The sequence below is a fragment of the Lithobates pipiens genome, unplaced genomic scaffold (assembly GCF_037356315.1).
Source record: "Lithobates pipiens isolate NorthernLeopardFrog02 unplaced genomic scaffold, aLitPip1_a1.2 Scaffold_16, whole genome shotgun sequence".
NCBI classification, from domain to species: Eukaryota; Metazoa; Chordata; class Amphibia; order Anura; family Ranidae; genus Lithobates; species Lithobates pipiens.
Genome location: NW_027507748.1, coordinates 321,052,319 through 321,074,936, shown reverse-complemented (window position 1 = coordinate 321,074,936; position 22,618 = coordinate 321,052,319). Strand labels below are relative to the sequence as shown.

At 41.5% G+C, this 22,618-nt stretch overlaps 1 protein-coding gene across 1 annotated transcript in view; it reads left to right on the top strand.

Annotated features, from left to right (window-relative positions):
* Positions 1-7,521: 7,521 nt before the first annotated feature.
* Positions 7,522-22,618, top strand: part of LOC143982735 (angiopoietin-2-like) — a 212,697-nt gene continuing 197,600 nt past the window's right edge. The window contains exon 1 of the mRNA XM_077481709.1: positions 7,522-7,648. Coding sequence (XP_077337835.1) covers positions 7,640-7,648 — 9 coding nt within the window. The 5' untranslated portion in view covers positions 7,522-7,639. The remainder of the gene's footprint in view (positions 7,649-22,618) is intronic.

Below are 22,618 nucleotides of genomic sequence, written 5' to 3'. Positions count from 1 at the left end.
GGATATACTAGTTGCTTTAAAATAAAGTTTTTAACTTCTGAAATTGCATCTTTTTATCATATGTTCAGCTTGAACAGCTAAGGTTCTTTTTATATAACTGTTTAAGTGCAATGTTTAAAATCATAAAAACAATCCAGATGCTATTTGCATGAAAAGATTGTGCAGAGATCATTGATGGAGAACATGCAGGAACAAAAAAATGATCACAGAGAACTTAGAGCATACAAACAAATCTCTGAGACAAGCCAAGATTTAGCTCTTTCTCAGTGTAATAGTTGTTATACAGTGTAATTATTTTGCTGCACTTGGACTGGATAAACATAAACATACCTCCCCAAAATGAATGACAGTTCTGCTGTGTATAGCATATAACTATTTTATAGTCCACATTATGATTTATTTTATCTATTTAATAATGCCATTCCAGCAATGAAAGGGTAAAGCTCTCAGTTTCCATTCATGTCTGAAGTTGCCTTTATCTCAGTCAGTAGTACAGCATGAGCGGAAAGGGTGTGAGCTGCCACAGGCCACAGAGTCAGCTATGGCACTGTCACACTCTCTAAAATAGAACATGATCAGGGTCTGGTTCATTGCAGCCGTCACCCAAAGTTGGCATCTCACTTTATCCTTTCAAGTACATTAAATGAGTAATAATGCAGAGCTCTTTACCATCAGCTTCAAAGTAATATAGTTCCTTAAATGGTAGTAACAGCATATAAAATGGAAGTGGCAAAACAACAACATTGTCCAATTTACAAACATAAGAACTCGCTGCTCCAGGTGAGACAGGAAGCCTAATGATATCACAGGTGCCCACCTCGGCTCGCCTCCGCATACGATCAACAGTGAAGAAATGGCTGCACTCCAAGATCCATCAAAATTCTTATTTAATAACGAACATCCCAAGTGTCACTGACAGTTCAAATGGTAATGATTAAGCGCCCCTGTTAGTGTGTGAAACGCCTCTACCATTTGAACTGTCTGTAACACTTGGGATGTTCATTATTAAATAAGAATTTTGATGGATCTTGGAGTGCAGCCATTTCTTCAGTGTTGATTGTCCAATTTACAATGCATCTACTAAGTGTGTATATATAGCCAAAACATTTTTAGGGGACACCTGTTCTGGTGACAAATTTATAAGAGAAGAATCCCCTTTACCTTTTAGAGATTTCCTCTCACTTCATGTTGGGTCTCTGGAATAAGTAGTAAAGCATGGGTGCTCAACCTGCAAAGCAGCCTTAGGCCCCTTTCACACTGGGGCGGTGCGGGCGTCGGCGCTTTTAGCGGCACTTTCCCGTCGTCTCAGCGGCGGTCTGTGGCCGCTAGCGGAGTGGTTTTAACCCCCGCTAGCGGCCGAAAAATGCTTAAAACTGCCCACAAAGTGCCGCTGCGGCGCCGCTTTGCCGGCGGTATAGCCGCGCTGCCCCATTGATTTCAATGGGTAGGAGCGGTTTAGGAGTGGTGAATACACCACTCCTTTCACCGCTCCAAAGATGCAGACTTTTTTTCACCGTCCTGCTAGCACACCACTCGAGTGTGAAAGCCCTCCAGCTTTCACATTGGAGTGAAAGGGGCCAGTTTTTTCAGGGGCTACAACCGCCCAGTGTGAAAGGGGCCTTATCGGGGTTCTGGACAGTAAGGGCTAATTTACATTTGTGGTTTGAGTGCGGTAAAATCCCATAGTTGAGACGTGTTTTTATGACACATCCCCCACCACTGGTGTAGCGTCAGAGGTCACAATGGTGACCCCTGTCACTGTCTATACTCCAGGGGCCCCTGTGCAGCCTCCCTGTCACATTCTATTTTACACTTGGACAGGAACGGCTGTGGGGGTGGCATATACAGGAACCAATCCTCTCAATTTTCCTCCTGCAACTGGCTTCTCCCATCCCTCCCACCAGCATTCAGTGGCTGCTCGAGAAAAACACTCATTATGCTATTCAAAATAAAAAATTCCAAATTCTGAACCCATTTTATTTCATTGTGGCCCACAAGCAGTTACCAAATCACTTAAGTGGCCCTCACACTTCAAAAGGTTGTGCAGCCCTATAGTAAACGGAAATCTCATCAACAAGACAATAATAGCAAAAACAAACTGATGGGGGTTATAAACCATTTCCCTACTCTATGCAAAATTAAAAAATACATTTTGCCTATACATACACTTTTCTAAACCTACAGTGATGAAAGGGATTTCACACCAAGTGTATTGCTATCTGTGGGCTTGGAACTTTTCATACACAATGCCATTTAGATCTGTTTACATTCGATTTTGAAAAGCTGTTAAAGTGAAAATTCTAAGTCGGCAGCTGTAAAAAACTGTAGCTGCTGACTTTTAATATAAAAAAACAGAAAAGATGCAGCGCTAAATGTATATATAAACCCTGGAATATGATCCAGGTATGTGACCCAAACTATAACAAGCTAAGGAAAAAGGGCAGGTGCATATACAATCAGTAGGTGAACTGAGAAGAACAATAATATTAAAAAAAACTTTCAAAATGGTGACATAACCATGTGTACCGTGCTAATTGCATATATAATCAAGGAGTAATCCTAACAGTGTATAGGCAGTGAAACCTAATATAATACTCAAACCAAAATATAAAGACCTGTGATGGCCACAAAATATTTCATAAATTATACCATCTATGTGGGGAATAAAGTCCAAAGCAGCAACATAAATGTTACTCAAATAAAAATAAAAATAAAGTTCATCATATCATATGCGATCCCTTGAACATGATAACACAATGAAAAAAATCGCATGGGAAACAGCAATGGAACTGGATGCAAAACAAGGTGATATTCACACATGACACCCAGGAACGTGCCTCCAACACCAGGGAATGGGGGTGGGTATTTTTATCCGAAAGCTGTGGACCCACACACCAACGGTGGTGAGTCAAACAAGCATGGGCAATGTTCCAAAGTCACTCTCCAGCTCAAACGCCTTCAAATGGAGTGACGTGCATCCATGTACATCAGGCCGGAAGTACCATAAACACTCAATGATGATGTTCCTGGTATATGTAATACTTCAGAGGAACAATGTAGATCATATGGAAAAAAAGAAGAAGGCCTCCACATAGTGCAGCTCAATCCAATATTAAAAAAAATTATTTAAATGAAAGTACAACCATCGCTTCTGATGCGTACAAAAAGTAATCACAAAATAAATAAAAAAGCGTAGTATACAAAGTTAAGAGCAGACTATGAGCAGGGGTACATAGCCTGCTCTTAACTTTGTTTTATTGCAATTAGTCTTATTGCTGATGCTGGCAGCTGTTTGCTATTAGTAATGCAAATTTCCCCTTTTTACACTTTACTGACTTTTAATAAACAGAAGGATGCGGGCAGGAAGAGAAGGAGCAGAAGTCGGAGCCGGTATCAGTCAAAACGAAGCACCTGCCCCCCCTCAAAAAAACATTACAAATATGGCAGAGGAGGGGGTAAGAGGAGGAAGAGTGGAGTTTCCCCTTTTAGATGAAGTTCCATTTCAAGTCACTTTCATTCACCACATACTGGTCAGTGAGGTTTAATAGACAAGTAATGACAGGACAATAACAATTGTGTGAACTACGGGCAAACACCTAAAGTCACATAAAATATATATAAGTAGGCTGTTTTTGACAGATTAAAAGGGTAGAGGATGCAGGGTGTGTGCTAATGAGGTGAGTTGGTCAACATGACCTACAGTCTGACTAGGTCAGTGATGGCGAACCTTGGCACCCCAGATGTTTTGGAACTACATCTCCCATGATGCTCCACTACACTGCAGAGTGCATGAGCATCATGGTAAACGTAGTTCCAAAACATCTGGAGTGCCAAGGTTCGCCATCACTGGACTAGGTAGTAATCGAACAGTGTGTTTAAACAGCTATGAAGAGAGTGAGGTAAGCAGGTGTAGAATTAATGGAAAGCTTTTTTATTTTTGTATAATAAGTACATAAAATGAATGTTATGTTGGTACATAGGGGAGGTGGAATTTAGAAAAAAAAGTGAACGTAGCCTTTAAAAATCTTTTTATTTTATTTTAAAAAATAACAAACATGTCATACTCAGTGTCCTTTGGTGGAGGGACGATCATGGTTTAAGGCTCGGTTCACACCAGACGCAGCACGACTTGCCGCGCCGCGACCTGACAAGTCACCCCCGTTCTGTACTACGGAACCGTTCTAGTAGGAGCGACTCGAGTCGCTCCGACTTAGAAAAAAGGTTCCTGTACTACTTTTGCGGCGACCTCGGGCGACTTGCATTGACTTCTATACAGAAGTAATTTTGCAAGTCGCCGCTGAGGTCGCGGCAGGTCGCGGCGCGGCAAGTCGTGCCGCGTCTGGTGTGAACCGAGCCTGAGGGTTGTTTTTCTGGGTGTTGGACTTGGCCCCTTAGTTACAGTGAAGGGAACTCTTAAAGTTGTTGTAAAGTCAGAAGTTTTTTTTTATCTTAATGCATTCTATGCATTAAAATAAAAAGCCTTCAGTGTGCAGAAGCCCCAATCAGCCCCTCTTATGGCTGTCAATCAAAGCCAGTCAGCCAATGAGGAGAGAAAGAGGGCAGGGGCGGGCCGCTGCTCTGTGTCTGAATGGACACAGGGAGCAGTGGCTCAGCTCAGGTGCCCCCATAACAACCTGCTTTCTGTGGGAGCACTCAACAAGAGGGAGGGGCCAGGAGTACCACTGCACAGGGCCGGTAAGTATAAAGACACACAATCTGACTTTTTGATAATAAACATGCAAATTAGCTGTTTGGAGCAACATCCAACTGTGTGTACGCTCCATTGAACAAACTTTTTTGGTTTTCATCTGACTTTTGTTGGCTGTGCAAAGTCCGATCGTGTTTACACAAAACCATCGGACTTTTGTACAAAGTACAAACACGCATGCTCAAAACCAATGCAAAAGATCAGACAACTTTACAGAAGTTGACCAAAGTTGGCGCTGGAGTAAATGAACATCCTCTTTTGAAGTGTCATCAGTACATTGAAATGTCACTGTTTATGTTTGTTGCCTAAAAAGTCTGATCGTGTGTATGCAATACAAACAGCCAACGCCCTTTGTACAAAAGTCCACGGGAAAGTTTGTACAGCGTCCAATCGTGTGCATGAGGCTTAACCTGTTTGTTATGTTTAACTAAAAAGAAAGAGACTTTACAATCACTTTAAAACATCAGCATACCAAGACATTTTGGACAATTTCATGCTCCCAACTTTGTGGGAACAGTCTGGGGATGGCCCCTTCTTGTTCCAACATGAGGTTCATAAAGACATGGATGAGTGAGTTTGGGGTGGAGGAACTTGACTGGCCTGCACAGTCCTGACCTCAACCCATTAGAACACCTTTAGGATGAATTAGAGCGGAGACTGCAAGCCAGGCCTTCTTGTCCAACATCAGTGCCTGACCTCACAAATGTGCTTCTGGAAGAATGGTCAAAAAATCCTCTAGAGACATTCCCAAATCTTTAGGACAGCCTTCCCAGAAGAGTTGAAGCTGTTATAGCTGCAACTCAATATTGTACCCTGAAGACTAAGACTGGGGTGCCATTACAGTTCATGTGCGTGTAGGCAGGCATCCCAATACCTAATATAGTGTATTTTAACCTGCATGTACTGCATTTCTGGATCTTTTGAGCTCTTTGACATGTTTTTTACTGAAGGTAACATCTGTTTAAACTTGTTTTCATCACACAAAACCCAACACAATATATTTGTGTCTACAGGTTTAATAGAAGGCAGCATGGTGGTTCAGATTTGACATTTTTATATCCTTATTCTAAGAAAGATGCTTTGAGTTACCCAAGATTTAGCCATGAACCAATGAAGAGCACACACCACTCCAGGCAATATTTCAGGTGCAAATGGATAACAGGTGCAGACCCCAGCCCATCGCTTGTGAAACGCGTCAACTGCTTGTCCTGTATGTATCTGATACACTTGTGACAGTAAAGGTACATCAAGCAAGTTTTTCGGAAATCTCAGAATGCGACCATTTTTTTGCAATGATTATATCACTTGGGGCAGGCATAAACATGCATAAAACAAAAACGTGATACCTTTTATTTATAATAAAATGCAAGCTTTTCAACTTTCCATTTGGGTTGCTAATACCAATCTATTGTATCCAATTCACATCAAGTCATTAGTTAAAATGATCTTGTCAAGTAAAAAAAAAAAAAATCCGAGGCCCTTTGACAGAAGGAAGTATACAGTATATTATACTCATCTCTCAGAAGGCCTGTGTCTCCTTTTCTCATTTCCAGTGTTGCAGCCTTTATCAAACTCTTTGGCATTCAACACTTTGAGGTGTTGGATGCCTGTGCACTCTGTGGTTACATCCTCTGCCCCCTATGTCACTGCTGTGTCTCCTAATGACATGAGGAAGATGGAAATGTCAAGTGCCGAAGAGTGACGGAGAAACAATCCATCGGAGAGGGGAGTATAATATTTCCTCAATTGCAGGGATCTGACATTATGGCTTTAGGATTTTGTATTTGAGACATGACAGGTTCACTTTAAAGGGGTTGTAAAGGTTTGTGCTTTTTCACCTTAATGCATCCTATGCATTAAGGTGAAAAATCATCCGACAATACCACCCTCCCAGCCCCCCCTCTTTTACTTACCTGAGTCCGTTCACCTGCTGCACTCGCCCCCGAAGTCCTCTTCACCTCTCAGCCTGGTCGTTGATTGGCTAGAGTGGATGGATTGAAAGCAGTGCAGCCATTGGCTTGCGCTGCTGTCAATCGCATCCAATGATGCGGTGCGCCAGGGGCGGGGCTGAATGATACAGTGAGCGGCAAGAACTAATCACCATGCGAGAGAGATCAAATGAAGGTGGTTATTTCTTGTGGGGAGGAGCTGAGACAGCCGCCGAGGGACCCCAGAAGACTAGTTTCGAGGCCACTCTGTGCAAAACGAGCTGCACAGTGGAGGTAAGTATAACATGTTAGTTATTTAAAAAAAAAAAATTCTTTACAACCCCTTTAATGCTGGGATTATACCATCCATGAATCTATTATTATTTATTATCTGCATTCAATGTCTTGTTCAGAAAGTGTACACAGTGGGGTTGATTTACTAAAACTGGAGAGTGCAAAATCTGGTACAGCTTTACATGGCAGCCAATCACCTTGATTTGTACCTGTCAATAGTCGTAAGCAGCGAACTCTTCATGAGTTACAAAAGCTTGCACTTTAAATTTTAATTAGTTAGTTTAATAGTTAATTTGTTTTATTACATTCACAAATTATTTTGCCTTTTCTACCTGAAAATGTAACATTGTTCTATTTGTCTTTATCTTGGTTTCCTGTTTTTTACCTTTCAGTTATCTTGTTTTGACACTTTCACTTATTTCTATTTATAATATTTTTTAAGCAAACAAGATCTGGAGGAAGAGAACTGGACAAGTTCTGGCTACACTCTCTGTTTTATACAAATTGTATTGTCTGATATGACGTTCTCTACTTTTTGATGTAAACACATGGTCTGACAATATCATCACGAGGAAAAAGAAATGATTGACAGCATTGGTGAGAAGAGGACAGGTGTAGGGTCAGCGACCTCAGCTTCTGTCCCCAGCTCAATAACAGGAAGCTCTGCTTCATTGATGATATGATGATCCCATGAGAGCTTAGCCAACGGATGTGCACGGTAACTTGTTTTTTTTTATTACAAAATTTGTTTATTATCAGCGAAACTTTGTGTGGACTCTTCAGGTTTGTCTTATACTAACACATTCTTATACAGCAATAGGCAAAATGTGTGTATTTCCTACCATTCAGATATTTCCTAAAATGGGTTAGCTTATCGCCACCTTGTCTGTTCCTACTTAAGTTTGACCTTCAGGAATTATCATTTTTTTCAAACTTGGGCCAGCTTAGTTACTCATTGGACCAGCTTAGTTACAAAATATTCCATGTGTCACATTAGGCAGACACTAACGGGTCAATAAAGGTAGTGCTAACTCTTAAATACAATTTATCTTAATTCACTTTCGATAGAGGATTGATAGATTCTAATTGGCTGCATCCTCAGTGGGCAAATCCTGGAGTATGGCCTTAAACGTTATTTCTCAATGAAGTCCTTTCTCTAGACTCTTCTTTATGTCTTTTAAGCATATTTAAGAAATGTACTAATTCTTCAGTGCAATTACCAACAGCAGCCAATTAGAATCTATCACGTCTGTATCAACAGTTAATTCTGATTAATTGCATTCGAGAGTTAGCCCTATTTTTTAATGAATAAAGCTTATAGTGTCTTCTTCCCTTTTACCAATGTTAGCCTGGACTCTGCACAAGGTCCATTTCAACTTTGCTGTAGGTAGGGGTGAACTTGAGGGCCACAATCTGGATGTACAGCTAAATGTAATCCTTCTAACATGGGTTAAGGGTGAACACCAGGTTCTCCTCAGATGTCTCAAGGGGAAGCCATTACTACTGTTAGTGACCTCTGAAAGCCTGTCTTAATTCTTTATGTTTGCATCCAACCTACACACAGCAGATACCTTACTAGATCCAGTCTCCTGTACCATATCCAGACGCTGTAATTCTTTTTACAGTTGTGTGAGCATGACAGCCCCTGATTTCTCTCCCAGTGGTAACTCAATTGGATGTCTTTAGTGCTTGTCCTGTATCACTGCATGGGTATTTTGTGGCATAAACTGGGAAATAGTATCATAGCTATGACTGAGGATCTGCCAGTTTGTGTAACCGTCAGCTCACTGTGATTGCCCGGATGGCACTTTATCTTGGCAATGCTTGTCCTATCACTGAAGACAGTGGCGTAGCTAGCACATCTGGTGCCCGAGTCAGGTAATTTTTTTGCACCACCCCCCCCCCCCAAGAAATATGGTATGTGGCAATATAGCAGTGCCACGCCAAAACTGTTGGTGTGGTCAGATTGCATCAACAGTGGGAGGGGCTTAAAGGGCCATATACTTTAATGACTGTGCCACAAGCATGTAACAGACAGTACAAATCACAGTATGCTAATTTTAAAATAAAACTGTTCTATTGCATATCCTTTACTACGCACAGCTAACCTTAAAGTGATATTAAAGTGTTTCTTTTTTGTTTGTTTTTTTCTAAATAATAAATGTTATACTTGCCTGCTGTCTTCAGTGGATTTTCACAGAGCAGCTTGTATCCTCCTCTTTTCGGGTCCCTCATCGGCACCCCTGGCCCCTCCCTTGCTTGCTATGGGGGCACCCAAGCAGGCATGCTCCCAAGCTGTGGCTTTGTGTGTCCATTCTCACACGGAGCCATGGCTCAGCTCCGCCACTTCCATCTTCTGATTTGCTCAACGGCATTGATTGGCAGCAGTGTGAGCCAATAGCTGCTTCCAAAAGTTGGAATGTGAGTCCCCGGACAACAAGGGCTCTCGTGGACATCGCTGATCGCAAAAAACGTGTGCCTTCACAACCACTTTAACAAAGAATGTGCTGTGCTTAGAATGCTGTAGTCAGAAGTAAGAAATATAAAACACAATGAGGGGAATTTATCAAAACTAGTGCAGTCAGAATCTGGAACAGCTGTACATGGCAACCAATCAGCTTCTATCTTCAGCTTGTTCAGCTTTAAAAATGAAAGCTTTGAGCTGATTGGTTGCCATGCACAGCTGCTGAAAATTCTGTCTGCTCTAGTTTTGATAAATTCCCCTAATGGCTCATTCTGACAGGCACTGAGACAGGTCCTGTAATGCTATATCATAGAACGACACATGTATGAGAGTCTGAGAGGGCTGCACACCCCAATTGAAGTCTTTGAAAAGAATAAAGTGGAAAGTTCCCCATGGGGCTTTTTAGCAGCAAATAGGAGTCAAATATTTTGTAAAAAAAAACAGCTGAGCCACTTTTTGCTGCATCTGCGTCCACCAGAGAGCTTCACCTATAGATGTGGGTGCACAGATCCGAATGCAGACCCTGTGCGTTTGGATACATACATCCCTTTCTGTCTGCAGGTCAAACTTTCCATGCAGCTGCTGCGTCCCAATTGACTTTGGCTGGAGTGCCTGCACAGGGATGCACAGAACACCAAGTATCCCCACACGGTACACAGCCATCACACAGGGCATGGACGCATATGCTGATGTGAATGAGGCCTAATTGTCATGAGGGTCAGATAGCAGGAAAGAGGAGATTTGTTTGCAATAACTCCATTAGTATCACCAGCAAAGCAGCTTCATTATTATCCCATTAAAGAAGAAGAGAATGTGCACTGCATTTTGAGGTTTCATAATTTGCCACATCACGAATGTTAATTCTCCATTACGAATGCTAGTTTACAAGACCGACCGCTTCTGGCTCGTCCTTGCTTCCGAGCATGCGTGTTTGTACTTTGGACTTTTGTCTGACGAACTTGTGTACGAACGCTCGGAAAATCAGACAACAGACATTTGTCCGCGGAAAATTCATAAACCTGCCATCCAACATTTGTATACGGAAAGTTGGCCAACGATTGTCTGATGGAGCGTACACACGGTCAGATTTTCCGTTCACAGCCTGTCATCACACATTTCCCGTCGGAAAATCCGATCATGTGTATGAGGTTTTAGGCCTCTTGCACACTGGACATTATAAAATGCCAGTAGCATTAGCTGTAGAAAGCTGTATCTGTATAATTTTTACAGTTTTGCAGCATTTTTGCAGTAGCATTTTTCAGCATTTTAGTGCTTTTTTAGCTGTTGCATTTTTGCGCCTGAAGTAAAAAACAGCAGCTGTTAAAACACCCAGTGTGCATGAGGCCTTAAAGTGGTTGTTAAAGAGGAGTTCCCCTTAAAAGCAAAAAAATTACAAAAAAAATAGCAAAAACAAATACTGCAGCTGCTGACTTTTAATAATCGGACACTTACCTGTCCCAGGGTCCAGCGATGTGGGGGAAGGAAGCCCCGCTCATCCCCCCCTCCACTCTGGGGCACCGGCATTCTAACTGTGGGCCCTGGCTATGGTTTCACAGCCGGGCACCCACTGCACATGCGCGAGTTGCGCCGCGCGCTGTGATTGACCGCACAGTCATCTGGGACCTGTCACGTGTTGCAGATGACTGACAGGAGGGAGGGGGCAGAGGTGAGCCCTTCCTGCACCGAGGGGAAGTGATGTCACCAGACCAGGCACTGAAGGAGGCAGACTATGAGGGACACCCTAGCAACAGGCATTTATGGGTGTTTTAGAGGTTTTTTTTTTCTCTGTGGAACACCACTTTAAGTCATATATATAAAACACTTACATCCCCACTGTGTTATGAAGATATAAAGTACAATATATCAGTTTTTTCAATTATAATGCTAAATACCTTCTTGCACAGCATCCCTATGTGGTCACGTGACCTCTCTTTGCTGGCTGGCATATGTCAAAGGGGAATCTTATCCCCTCCCACTGTTCTCCTTAGATTTGGAAAGGAGTGTGGAGAGGGATCACGTGACCACATTGAAATGAAAAGAAGGCATTTAGGATTATAATAAAAAAAAAAAACTGACATACTGTGCTTTATATCTTCATAAAACAGAGGGGATGCATGTGTTTTATATAAATAATTTTACATAGTATAGGAATAGCAGCAGGAGGGGAGGGCCGGGGCAGGGCGGGGAGGAGATCGGCTTTCACTACACAGACTATTGAGCTGACCGGCAGGGAGGGAGGGGGAGAGGAAGATACTGACCATACAGCATGATGATGGAGGGACATAAACCGTTCAAGGTATCATGGATCAGCAGCCATGATTACTGTGATCATTACACATAGGGGGCAGAGGAACAGGCAGGATCAATCAGGGATTTTAGAACATAGAGAGGGACAAATGACATGGTACAAGCACTATGTTATAGATCCGTCAGAATAAACTCTGACCTTTTCTGCCGGAAAGTCCAACCGTGTGTACACGACATTACTCTAGCTAGCTGCCTGAGGTTGCCTCCTCAATCCGACTGGGAATCCTGGAGCTGCGAGTGTAGTAATTTGTTTATTTAGCAGGTGAAACAAACAATACATGTTGCACTCATAAGTGTCTAGGAGAATAGGCATATCTCAGAGACAGTGTCCAGAGTCAGAAGCAGCTACTGGGAACCCTTCAATGGACTGTCAAAGACACTGGAGCTTTCTGAGGGATGCATTTTGAAGACAAGACATGCCTTCTTCCTCATTCTGTCTACCGACCAGAAGATCTGTCTTGTCTTCAAAACACATCTCTGGGAGAGCTTGGGCATCTTTGACAGTTATCCTGACAGTCCATTAAAAGGTTCCCAGCAGTGGCTCCAGAGATTGCAACACTGGCTTCAGCAAGCACCCCCAGCAGCTACAGTGGTCCTTACAGGGATGCATCCACTGCTCCTCTGATTCTGGATACTGTAAGATATATGCCTATTCTCCTAGATCAGTGCCACTGATACATAATTCTGGCAACTTACATCAACAATGGGGCACCATTTCTCCCATTGACACCAACAATGGATCACTATTCCTCCCAATAACATCAACGATGGGGCACTCTTCCTCCCAATGATACCAATAATGGAGCACTCTTCCTCCCAATGATACCAATAATAGGGCACTATCAAAAAAAGAAACAGTGTGACTTGGACTTTTTAGGCACAGTCGACAATTTTAGTGTAAACAAAGATATTGCATTTTATTTTAATATAGACACATAAATATAAAAATACATGACCTCTAAAAATCAACATAAATAGCACGATACATGGTACTACTACCGCTACACATAGAACCAGTGATCTCTATAAGGACACAGGAGGATAGGTAGAAACTATTCCAATGTCATGAAATCCAAGGATATGGTTGGTAATCAAGTAGACGGTATGTTACTGTCGAAGTATCAGTTTGCTCTACATGTTACGCGTTTAGCGATTCCTCAGGAGCTTGTACATTGGTATAAAATGTGGATTAATTGAAAGTCTAAGCCCTTGTACACACGGTCGGACATTCCGACGGATTGTGTCCTATCGGACCGTTTTGTTGGATGTTCCGACTGTGTGTGGTCTCCATCGGACTGTTTCCTCGGAATATCCGACGGACCAACTTTTCCAACTTGCCGGTAAAATTTTCAGACAAAATGCTCCGATCGGACATACTCCGATCATGTGTAGCCTACTCCGACGGACAAAGTGCCATGCATGCTCAGATCAAATTCCTAGACCAAAGCTATTGGCTACTAGCCTGAACGTAGTCCTGTCGTAACGAAATAACGTCATCACGTTATGTACAATCGGATTTTCCAAAAACTTTGTCCGACCGTGTGTATGCAACAGTTTCGGACAAAATCCGTTGGACAAAATCCGTCGGACAAAATCCAACGGATTGGGTTGTCAGAATGTCCAACCGTGTGTACAAGGGCTTAGGGTTAAAAACAGCACGATAAAGCCCTCAAACGGAGATATGTGAAGGACCGCGGGGTCAGATATTAACCACTTAACAACCGCCCTATAGCCAAATGACGGCTACAGGGCGGTTTCTTAACTCTGGGAGGCCGTCATATGATGTCCTCCCAGAATTCCGCTCTCGCGCGCCCCCTGGGGCGCGCACTCGAGAGCATCCGTGACCGCTGGGTCCATAGGACCCGGCGCATCACAGATCACGGTAAACGGCCGCTCATAGCGGCCGTTTACCACGTGATCGCTCCGTCAAATGACCAAGTGATCACTTGTAAACAAACCGGCGTCATGTTATGACGCCGGTTCCTCCCTCCCCCTCTCTGTACCGATCGGAACAGCGGAGGGGGAAGAGATCGGTGTCAGCAGCGATGTGGGCTGCATCTGCAGTGCCCACTTCGCTGCTCACCGAAAATTAACCCCTCAATTCCCTGACTATACTCTGCAATACCCTGCCATTACTCTGCATTACTCTGCAATACTCTGCAATACTCTGCAATACTCTGCATTACTCTGCAATACTCTGCATTACTCTGCAATACTCTGCATTACTCTGCAATACTCTGCAACACTCTGCAACACTCTGCAACACTCTGAAACACTCTGCAACACTCTGAAACACTCTGAAACACTCTGCAATACCCTGCATTACTCTGCATTACTCTGCAATACTCTGCAATACTCTGCAATACCCTGCAATACTCTGCAATACCCTGCAACACTCTGCAACACTCTGCAATACCCTGCAGCCCTCTGCAATACCCTGCAACGTTCTGCAATGCTCTGCAACACCCGCCAATACCGTGCAACACTCTGCAATGCTCTGCAACACCCTCCAATATCCTGCAATGCTCTGCAACGCAATACTCTGCAACGCCATACTCTGAGATACCCAGCCATACCCAGCCATAGTCGGTGATACCCTGCAATACCCAGCCATAGACCCCCCCCCCCCCCCCCTACCTCCTGCCACCCTCCGGTGCTTCTACCGACTCGCCGATACGATCAAATCCAGAATCTTTTTTTTTTTTTTTTTTTCAGGCTTCCCAGCTTAGAGGTGAGATGCGGGGTCTTATTGACCCCATATCTCACTGTAAAGAGGACCTGTCATGCCATATTCCTATTACAAGGGATGTTTACATTCCTTGTAATAGGAATAAAAGTGATCAAAAAATGTATTTTTGGGGAAAAAAATGTCAAACTAAAATAAATAAAGTAAAATGAACAATAACATTTTTTTATTTTTTTAAAGCGCCCCTGTCCCCATGTGCTCGCATGCAGAAGCAAACACATACGTAAGTCCCGCCCACATATGGAAACGGTGTTCAAACCACACATGTGAGGTATCGCTGCAAACGTTAGAGTGAGAGCAATAATTCTAGCCCTAGACCTCCTCTGTAGCTCAAAACATATAACCAGTAAAAAAAAATTAAATCGTCGCCTATGGGATTTTTAAGTAGCGACGTTTGGCGCCATTCCACGAGCCTGTGCAATTTTGAAGAGTGACATGTTAGGTATCGATTTACTCGGTGTAACTTCATCTTTCACATTATGCAAAAATTGGGCTAACTTTACTGTGTTTTTTTTTTTTAAGCACAAAACTGTTTTTTTTCCCAAAAAAAGCATTCGAAAAATTGCTGCGCAAATACCGTGCGAGATAAAAAGTTGCAACAACCACCATTGTATTCTCCAGGGTGTTTGCTAAAAAACATATATAATGTTTTGGGGTTCTATGTAATTTTCTAGCAAATAAATGATGATTTTTATATGTAGGAGAGAAATGTCAGAATTGTCCTGGGTGCTCCAGAACGCCTGATGGCGCTCCCTGCATGTTGGGCCTCTGTATGTGGCCACACTGTGTAAAAGTCTCACACATGTGGTATCGCCGTACTCGGGAGTAATAGAAGAATGTGTTTTGGGGTGTAATTTGTGGTATGCATATGCTGTGTGAGAAATAAACTGATAATATGACAATTTTGTGAAAAAAAAAAAAAAGTAAAAAAAATCTTGATTTTGCAAAGAATTGTGGGAAAAAATGACAACTTCAAAAAACTCATCATGCCTCTTACTAAATACCTTGGAATGTCTTCTTTCCAAAAAGGGGTCATTTGGGGGGTATTTGTACTTTTCTGGCATGTTAGGGTCTCAAGAATTCAAATAGGCCGTCAGTACTTCAGGTGTGATCAATTTTCAGATATTGGCACCATAGCTTGTGGACTCTATAACTTTCACAAAGACCAAATAATATCCACCAATTTGTACTTATTTTTACCAAAGATATGTAGTAGTATACATTTTGGCCAAAATTTATGAAGAAAAAATTACTAATCTGCTAAATTTTATAACAGAAACAAAGAAAAATTCTTTTTTTTACAGAATTTTCTGTATTTTTTCTTTTATAGCACAAAAAATAAAAAACCCAGCGGTGATTAAATACCACCAAAAGAAAGCTCCATTTGTGTGAAAAAAGGACAAAAATTTCATATAGGTCCAGTGTTGCATGACTGAGTAATTGTCATTCAAAATGTGAGAGCACCGAAATCTGAAAATTGGTCTGGTTATTAAGGGTGTTTAAGTGCCCAGTGGTCAAGTGGTTAAAGTACCTATGGTAGTGGCACAGAGGGCAGAGAGATAACAAAGGGAATTGCCATATAAATTTCACGTAGCTCAGAAGGTGCTAAGAACAGACAATGGGTCAAAAATAATTGAAATAAAGCACTTGATACTATCCAGAAGCCAAGTAAAGTAATAGGCTGTCTCTTGATTAGGTCCCAAGTGTTATTAAATTGCTCAAAGCAGTTAAGCCACACACTTGTAACTCCTCGAAGAGTTTTGCTACAAGTTAGAACCTTGTGAAGTCTATTTAATGCATTCTTATGAGAACATGAAAATTAATAGCTCCCAACTGTCCCTTATTTGGATGAACACTCACCTTTTGAACCACATCCCCTTGTTCAACTTTCCTCATTATTTGTCCCTCTTGGCCCAAAGTATAGACCTCTGTAAAAAGTATATATATTTACAAAAAGTGTTGTATTACACAAAACATTTTTATTCCAACCCTAAATGATTGCATTTGTTATTTTAAAAAAGTTTGCAGAAAGTGGAAAATTGGAATGAGAAATATCACTTGTGGGTTTAACCAGTTATATTTTGCATATTAATTCTTCATGATTTGTGTAATTAAGGCGTGTCCTTTCCTACCATACTTTGTGCTACAAGGTGTGCTTTTTGCAGATCTCAGAAGTTAAGAGTTACAAAATTGTTTTCCAGTATGACGTGTCACAATACATATGAAAATATACCCCTTACAAGAACAATGAATGAATATACCAAAGAGAAACAGTACTAAAAAAAGGAATGATGTAATGTTTAATTTTGAAACATCACAAGACAATGTTCCGGAAATTCTAGAGATAGTGAACATTTTCCATGATGAAGTTATTTTATGTCTACAGAAGAAAATGACAGATAATTCTAAATTCAAAAAACCACATATGATGTCACTTTATTCATGAAAATGTTGAATCATATACCATGTATGCAACAATCCACATTTAGCTGGATTATAATAGTTAACATACTTACCTTAAAGCGGAGTTCCACCCAAAAGTGGAAGCTCCACTTATCTGCTTCCTCCCCCTCTCCGATGCCACATTTGGCACCTTTTGGTGGGGAAGGGAGAGAGTGGATACCTGTCAAAAACAGGTACCTGCTCCCACTTCCATTTAGGGGCAACCTACGTAATTTGCGGCCCATCCTCCTTTCCCCACTGCCTTCTGGGAGACACACACAGGTCTCAGAAGACAGCAGTACCATTTAGAAAGTGCAGCGCGTCTTGCGCATGCACAGTAGGAAACAGGCTGTGAAGCTGCAAGGCTTCACTTCCTGTTTCCTTTAGTAAGGATGATTGACTTGTCAGCTTCGGGTGCCGACATCGCTGGGCTCACTGGACAGGTAAGTGCCCTTATATTAAAAGTCATCAGCTATAGTATTTGTAGCTGCTGACTTAATTTTTTTATTCAATACAGGCTGGAACTCAACTTCAACTGTGAAGTCTAATGCCGAGTACACACGATCGGAAATTCAGCCAGCAAAAGACCGTTGAGAGCTTATGGACGGAAAATGTGATTGTGTGTATGCTCCATCTGACTTTTGCTGGCTGAATTTCGCCAGCAAAAGATTGACAGCATGTTCTCAATGAGGTCGGAATTTGGTGTGACCGTGTATATGCAAGACAGCGTGAGTGAAATCCCGTCAGAATTCCCTCGTGTGTACGCCGCATAAGGCAAAGACAGAAAAATGTGGGGTCCTATCACACTTTAGGTGTTATTTACGAAAGGCAAATGTACTTTGCACTGCAAGTGCACTTGGAAGTGCAGTCGCTCTAAATCTAAGGGGTAGATCTGAAATGAGTGGAAGCTCTGCTGATTTTATCATCCAATCATGTGCAAGCTAAAATGTTGTTTTTTATTTTCCTTGCATGTCCCCCGAGATCTACACTGACCTTACTTCCAAGTGCACTTTTAATGCGCTTTCAAGTGCACTTGCAGTGCAAAGTGGATTTTCCTATAGTAAATAACCCTCTATAACCCTCTATATATTGCACCACTCAATGCTAGTTAACCCCCCTGACGGTATTCCCGAGACTGGCTCGGGATGGAATTTTTATACCAAAAGCGGGACCGCATCGCTGGATCCAGGAGAACGTTTACTTACCTTCTCCCTTGGATCCAGCGATGTCCCCGTGCCATCCAGCCATGTCTCGCTCGATCTATTACGGAGCTGATCTCCCTGCCCTGCGAGCGTTGCGACGCACGGGGACGGAGATCGGCTCCAAATTCAAAAAGTGAAACACTCACTATACATACAGTATAATGTAATCTTACAGATTACATTGCTGTATGTAATAATTTCACATCCCCTTTGTCCCTAGTGTTCTGTCCAGTGTCCTGCATGCAGTTTTATATAATAAAAACTGTTCTTTATGCCTGGAAATTGGAGATTGTCCATAGCAACCAAAACTGTTCCTTTACATCAAAAATGATTTTAGACCAGCTAGAAAACAGTGATAATAAATTGGAATCACTCGCAGAATTGAGCGATAGCGATTTGTGGGGAGATCCGTCATCAAATATTGAAAAGTAATGACAGTGACAATTCTGCAACTGAGCAAATTTCAGTGTTTTTGATTTGATTACATTATTGAATAATTTTTATTATTGTTATATTATTATTTGGTACAATTATTTATAATTATTTATTATATTATAATTTATGATTTCATTTTTCAAACTTTATCATACCCGGGATGTCTGCTAGACTCTGGTTTGGACAGATTTAAGTGAGTTATAGCTAAGAATTACAGGACTACAATATAAAACGCCAAATTTTCATGCAAAATAATTGTACCGCTTTTAGCACCTAAAATCCGAAATAATCGTACCGCCAGGGAGGTTAAAATGCTAGTCTTACTAGGCTCTAGTATTAAAAAAAAAAAAAAAAAAATCATATTAACATCTACCATAAGAAAGGACATAATGCCAAACTATAAATTAAATAGGTTAGGGTGGAGATAGTGTTTGACAAGAATTTGCTAGCTTTTTTGTTTGACTGCTTTGGTCATCTTAGCTCTTTTTATTTATTGAGTGTGGAAGGGTTAAAAACTCTTTGTGTGATTTACTGCTACATGTGTTCCACTGGGAAGATTGATGCTGGTCCTGGTGACCATTGTTTCTGGTGTGTAAAGCACCAACTAAAAAAGTTTTTTCTTTACATTTTTGATCATACTTCTCCTGTACATCACAGGAGAGCATTTACTTATGTCTTCCTGTCACCCAGAATCAGACAACAGCGGGCTAAAGTCTGCTGCTGGCTGATGTCACAAAGCCGCTCCAGGCTCTGGAAGGATCCCAACCATATTGTGGGGACCTACCCAAATGCCTGATTGGTAACTTAGCTTAGCCAGTGGGTGTTGGAGGGGAAAGCAGGGAGCAGTGATGGACATTCACCCATATCTGCTCAGAGCTGACTGATGTGATTGCTCACTTCTCGGTCTTAGTGCTGGTGGGGGGTAACTGTAACATTAGACTGATGCTGCAGCATGAAAGTGAGTTTAAGACCCTTTCACGCTGAGGCAGTTTTCAGGCATTTTATAGCCTGTAAAGCTCCTGAAAATGGCCTCTCATGCCTCCCTAGTGTGAAAGCCAGAGTTCTTTCACACTGGGGCGGTGTACTTGTGGGACCTGCAAGCAGCATCTTTGGGGCGGTGTAGGAGCGATGTATACAGTGCTCCTATGCCTCTGCCCATTGGAATAAATGGGCAGCTCATTGGAAGTGCCTGAAACACGCTTTAGAAGCGTCGCAACACAGACGCTTTTAACCCCTTCTAGCAGCCAAAAAGTGCTAGTTAACCACTTGCCACCTGCCATATAGCAATATGATGTTGGCAAAGTGACATCATATGATTTAATCATGATAACAAGACTTTGGCCTAGATATGTTTGCATTGTATGGCACCTGGAGCTTCTGGTGCACATTGATTAACCACACAGCCCCATCAGATGTGCCCATCAGTTGAAAATCACTGCCTATCAGCTGCCAGCTTGTGCCCCATTAAGAGTGCTTGTCAGTGCCCATAAATGTGCCAATCAGTGCCCATAAAAGTGCCAATCAGTGCCCCATCAGTAATGCCTGTCAGTGCCCTTCAGATGCCAGTCAGTAATGCCTGTCAGTAGCTCCTCATCAGTGCTGCCTATCCAATGCTATTAGTACCCATCAGTACCGCCTATCAGTGCCGTCAGTGCCACCTATCAGTGCCCATCAGTTTTCATTTACAAAAATGTCTTTTATTTTTAGTTTGTTTAGCAAATAAATAAAAACCACAGGGGCGAGCAAATACCACCAAAAGAAAGCTCTATTTGTGGGAAGAAAATGTAAAAAATTTAGTTTGGGCACAGTATTGCATGACCGCGCAATTGTCATTCAAAGTGTGACAGCGTTGAAAGCTGAAAATTGTCCTTGGCAGGAGGAGGTGAAAGTGCCTTGTATTGAAGTGGCTAAACAGCGGTAAAGCACCGCTGAAACTAGCTAATGGACCCCCCACCCCAGTGTGAAAGTAAGGCCTCGTTCACACTTGTGCAACTTCAAAGTCACACTATTTTGCTGTGATTTCACGGCCGTGATTTTGACAAAACAGTCGTATGACTGTGGATCTAACTTTGCCCTGTGACTTGAAGTCCAACTTCAATGAACAGGGATCCAACTTTGATCCCCGACAATACCAGGCACTGTCTGGTATGAATCTTTAGGGGGAACTCCATGCACAATGTAAAAAAAAATTGCATGGGTTCCTCCTCCAAGAGCATACCAGCGCATTCGATCTGGCATGGATTTTAAAGGGTTCGTACAAGTGTGAAAGGGGCCTTAAGGTTTATTTATTTTTTTGTAACAACCCCAAACTTCTCCTTTAATGAGTTATATGTAAGCCACCATTACTGACATAAAATTCCAAAAATTTCAGTTACCTCATATCCTAAAACAGAGACACAGACCAGTAATATGCACATTAAGCACACAACACTGTTCTTGAATTTTACAGTTTATTTGTAAATTTCATGGCATGGTGAAGAGCATGTGTTGTCCTTTGGTGTTTTTTCAGCATAAGGGCTTGTTCATACTTGCTCAAAATACTGACACTTATCAAACGTGCCTATAGCGTTCATAGGCATATGATAAGCGTTTAATGAGCGTAAAAAACGCTCCCCCAAATGCCCTATGTGTGTTTGCAGCACGGTTGACGTGCTTTTTTTGGGGCTTTAACACTGCACCACAAATGCCTATTATTAACTGTAATGTTTTAACACGCTGCAAACCATTACCGTTACCATAGACTTGAATGAAAGGAGTTGAAATGCTTCAACTCTTTTCAAACTTGACATAAAGCATCAATTTTGAAACAAAGCGACACTAGGCTTTATGTGCATGGGACCTCTCCTGAATGATTTAACTTGACAGATAGTAACCCACATTTAAAACATCCATTTTGCCTCGTTTACATGCCGCGTCTAGTGGAGTTTTGCCACGTTTGCGCTTAGAAGCGTTCTTAAAAAAAATTAACTTTTTTTTTTTTTTTTTTTTTTTTTATGAAAATGCCTGTAAATGAAACATGGCTAAATGTGAGTTACTGCATTTATCTGTGTTTGCCACTTAAAACGCTTCTAAACTTAGTGTTTAAATCCATTTTTTCCTTTCTATAAAAAGCCTCTAACCTCAACTGTCTAGAAACTACTATAAACAACCCTGTGTACATTTACTGATTTGATAACATAGAGGAGAGCTCAGGAGCAGTTGAATAAAATGCCCAACTATTCCTAAACATTTGTTTACCAGCAGCAGTGTACATGAGGCCTAACACCATATTATCCACTGCATAGGCTTTTGAAGAGAGTTAAAAACTCCCCTCAAATGCCTGCTTTCAATGGCAGTTTAAACTAGGCCTAATTCTGCAGAGGACACCCAAGGATATGGAGAAAGCTCTGTCATGTATGCTGTCAACATTATGTCATTAGGGCTTCCTCTTCCTCCTAATATTTTTTTACTTTAATTCCTATTCATTTAGAAGTCCTGAAGCAAAAAGTGTGTATATTAATTGTATCACTGTGCTATATTATTGTAGTAGAGTTTTTTTGGGGGTTTTCAAAGCTGCGATTAGCCCATACTGCCTGTGGTAAAGTACTGACTTTACTACAACTTTATTTGCTGACTGCCCATCTCATAGACACCAGAAGCTCCAGGTGCCGTACAATACAAATATATCTATGCCAAAGTATTCCAGACATTAGATAAACACTGGAATAAAGTGTATAAATATAGCATGGAGTATGTTAAAAAATAAATGCAGTTACCACTCCTTGAACTTTCTTCTTTTGTTATATCAACTCAAAAGTTCCGGTTTGACTTAAAAGCCCCGTGTGTGTGTGTATGTATATGTATTAGTGTATGTATGTATGTATGTGCATGCATGTGTTGGTATATATGTGTTAGTGTATGCATGTATGTGCATGCGTGTGTGTGTGTGTGTGTGTGTATATGTGTGTATATGTGTGTGTATATATGTGTATATATATATATATATATATATATATATAGTCATATTGTAGATAAAGTGTTTATATACTTTGTTTCAGAGTGGGAACATTTTTGGTCTTTAGGCTGTTACACGACCTCTTTACAAATGTAATA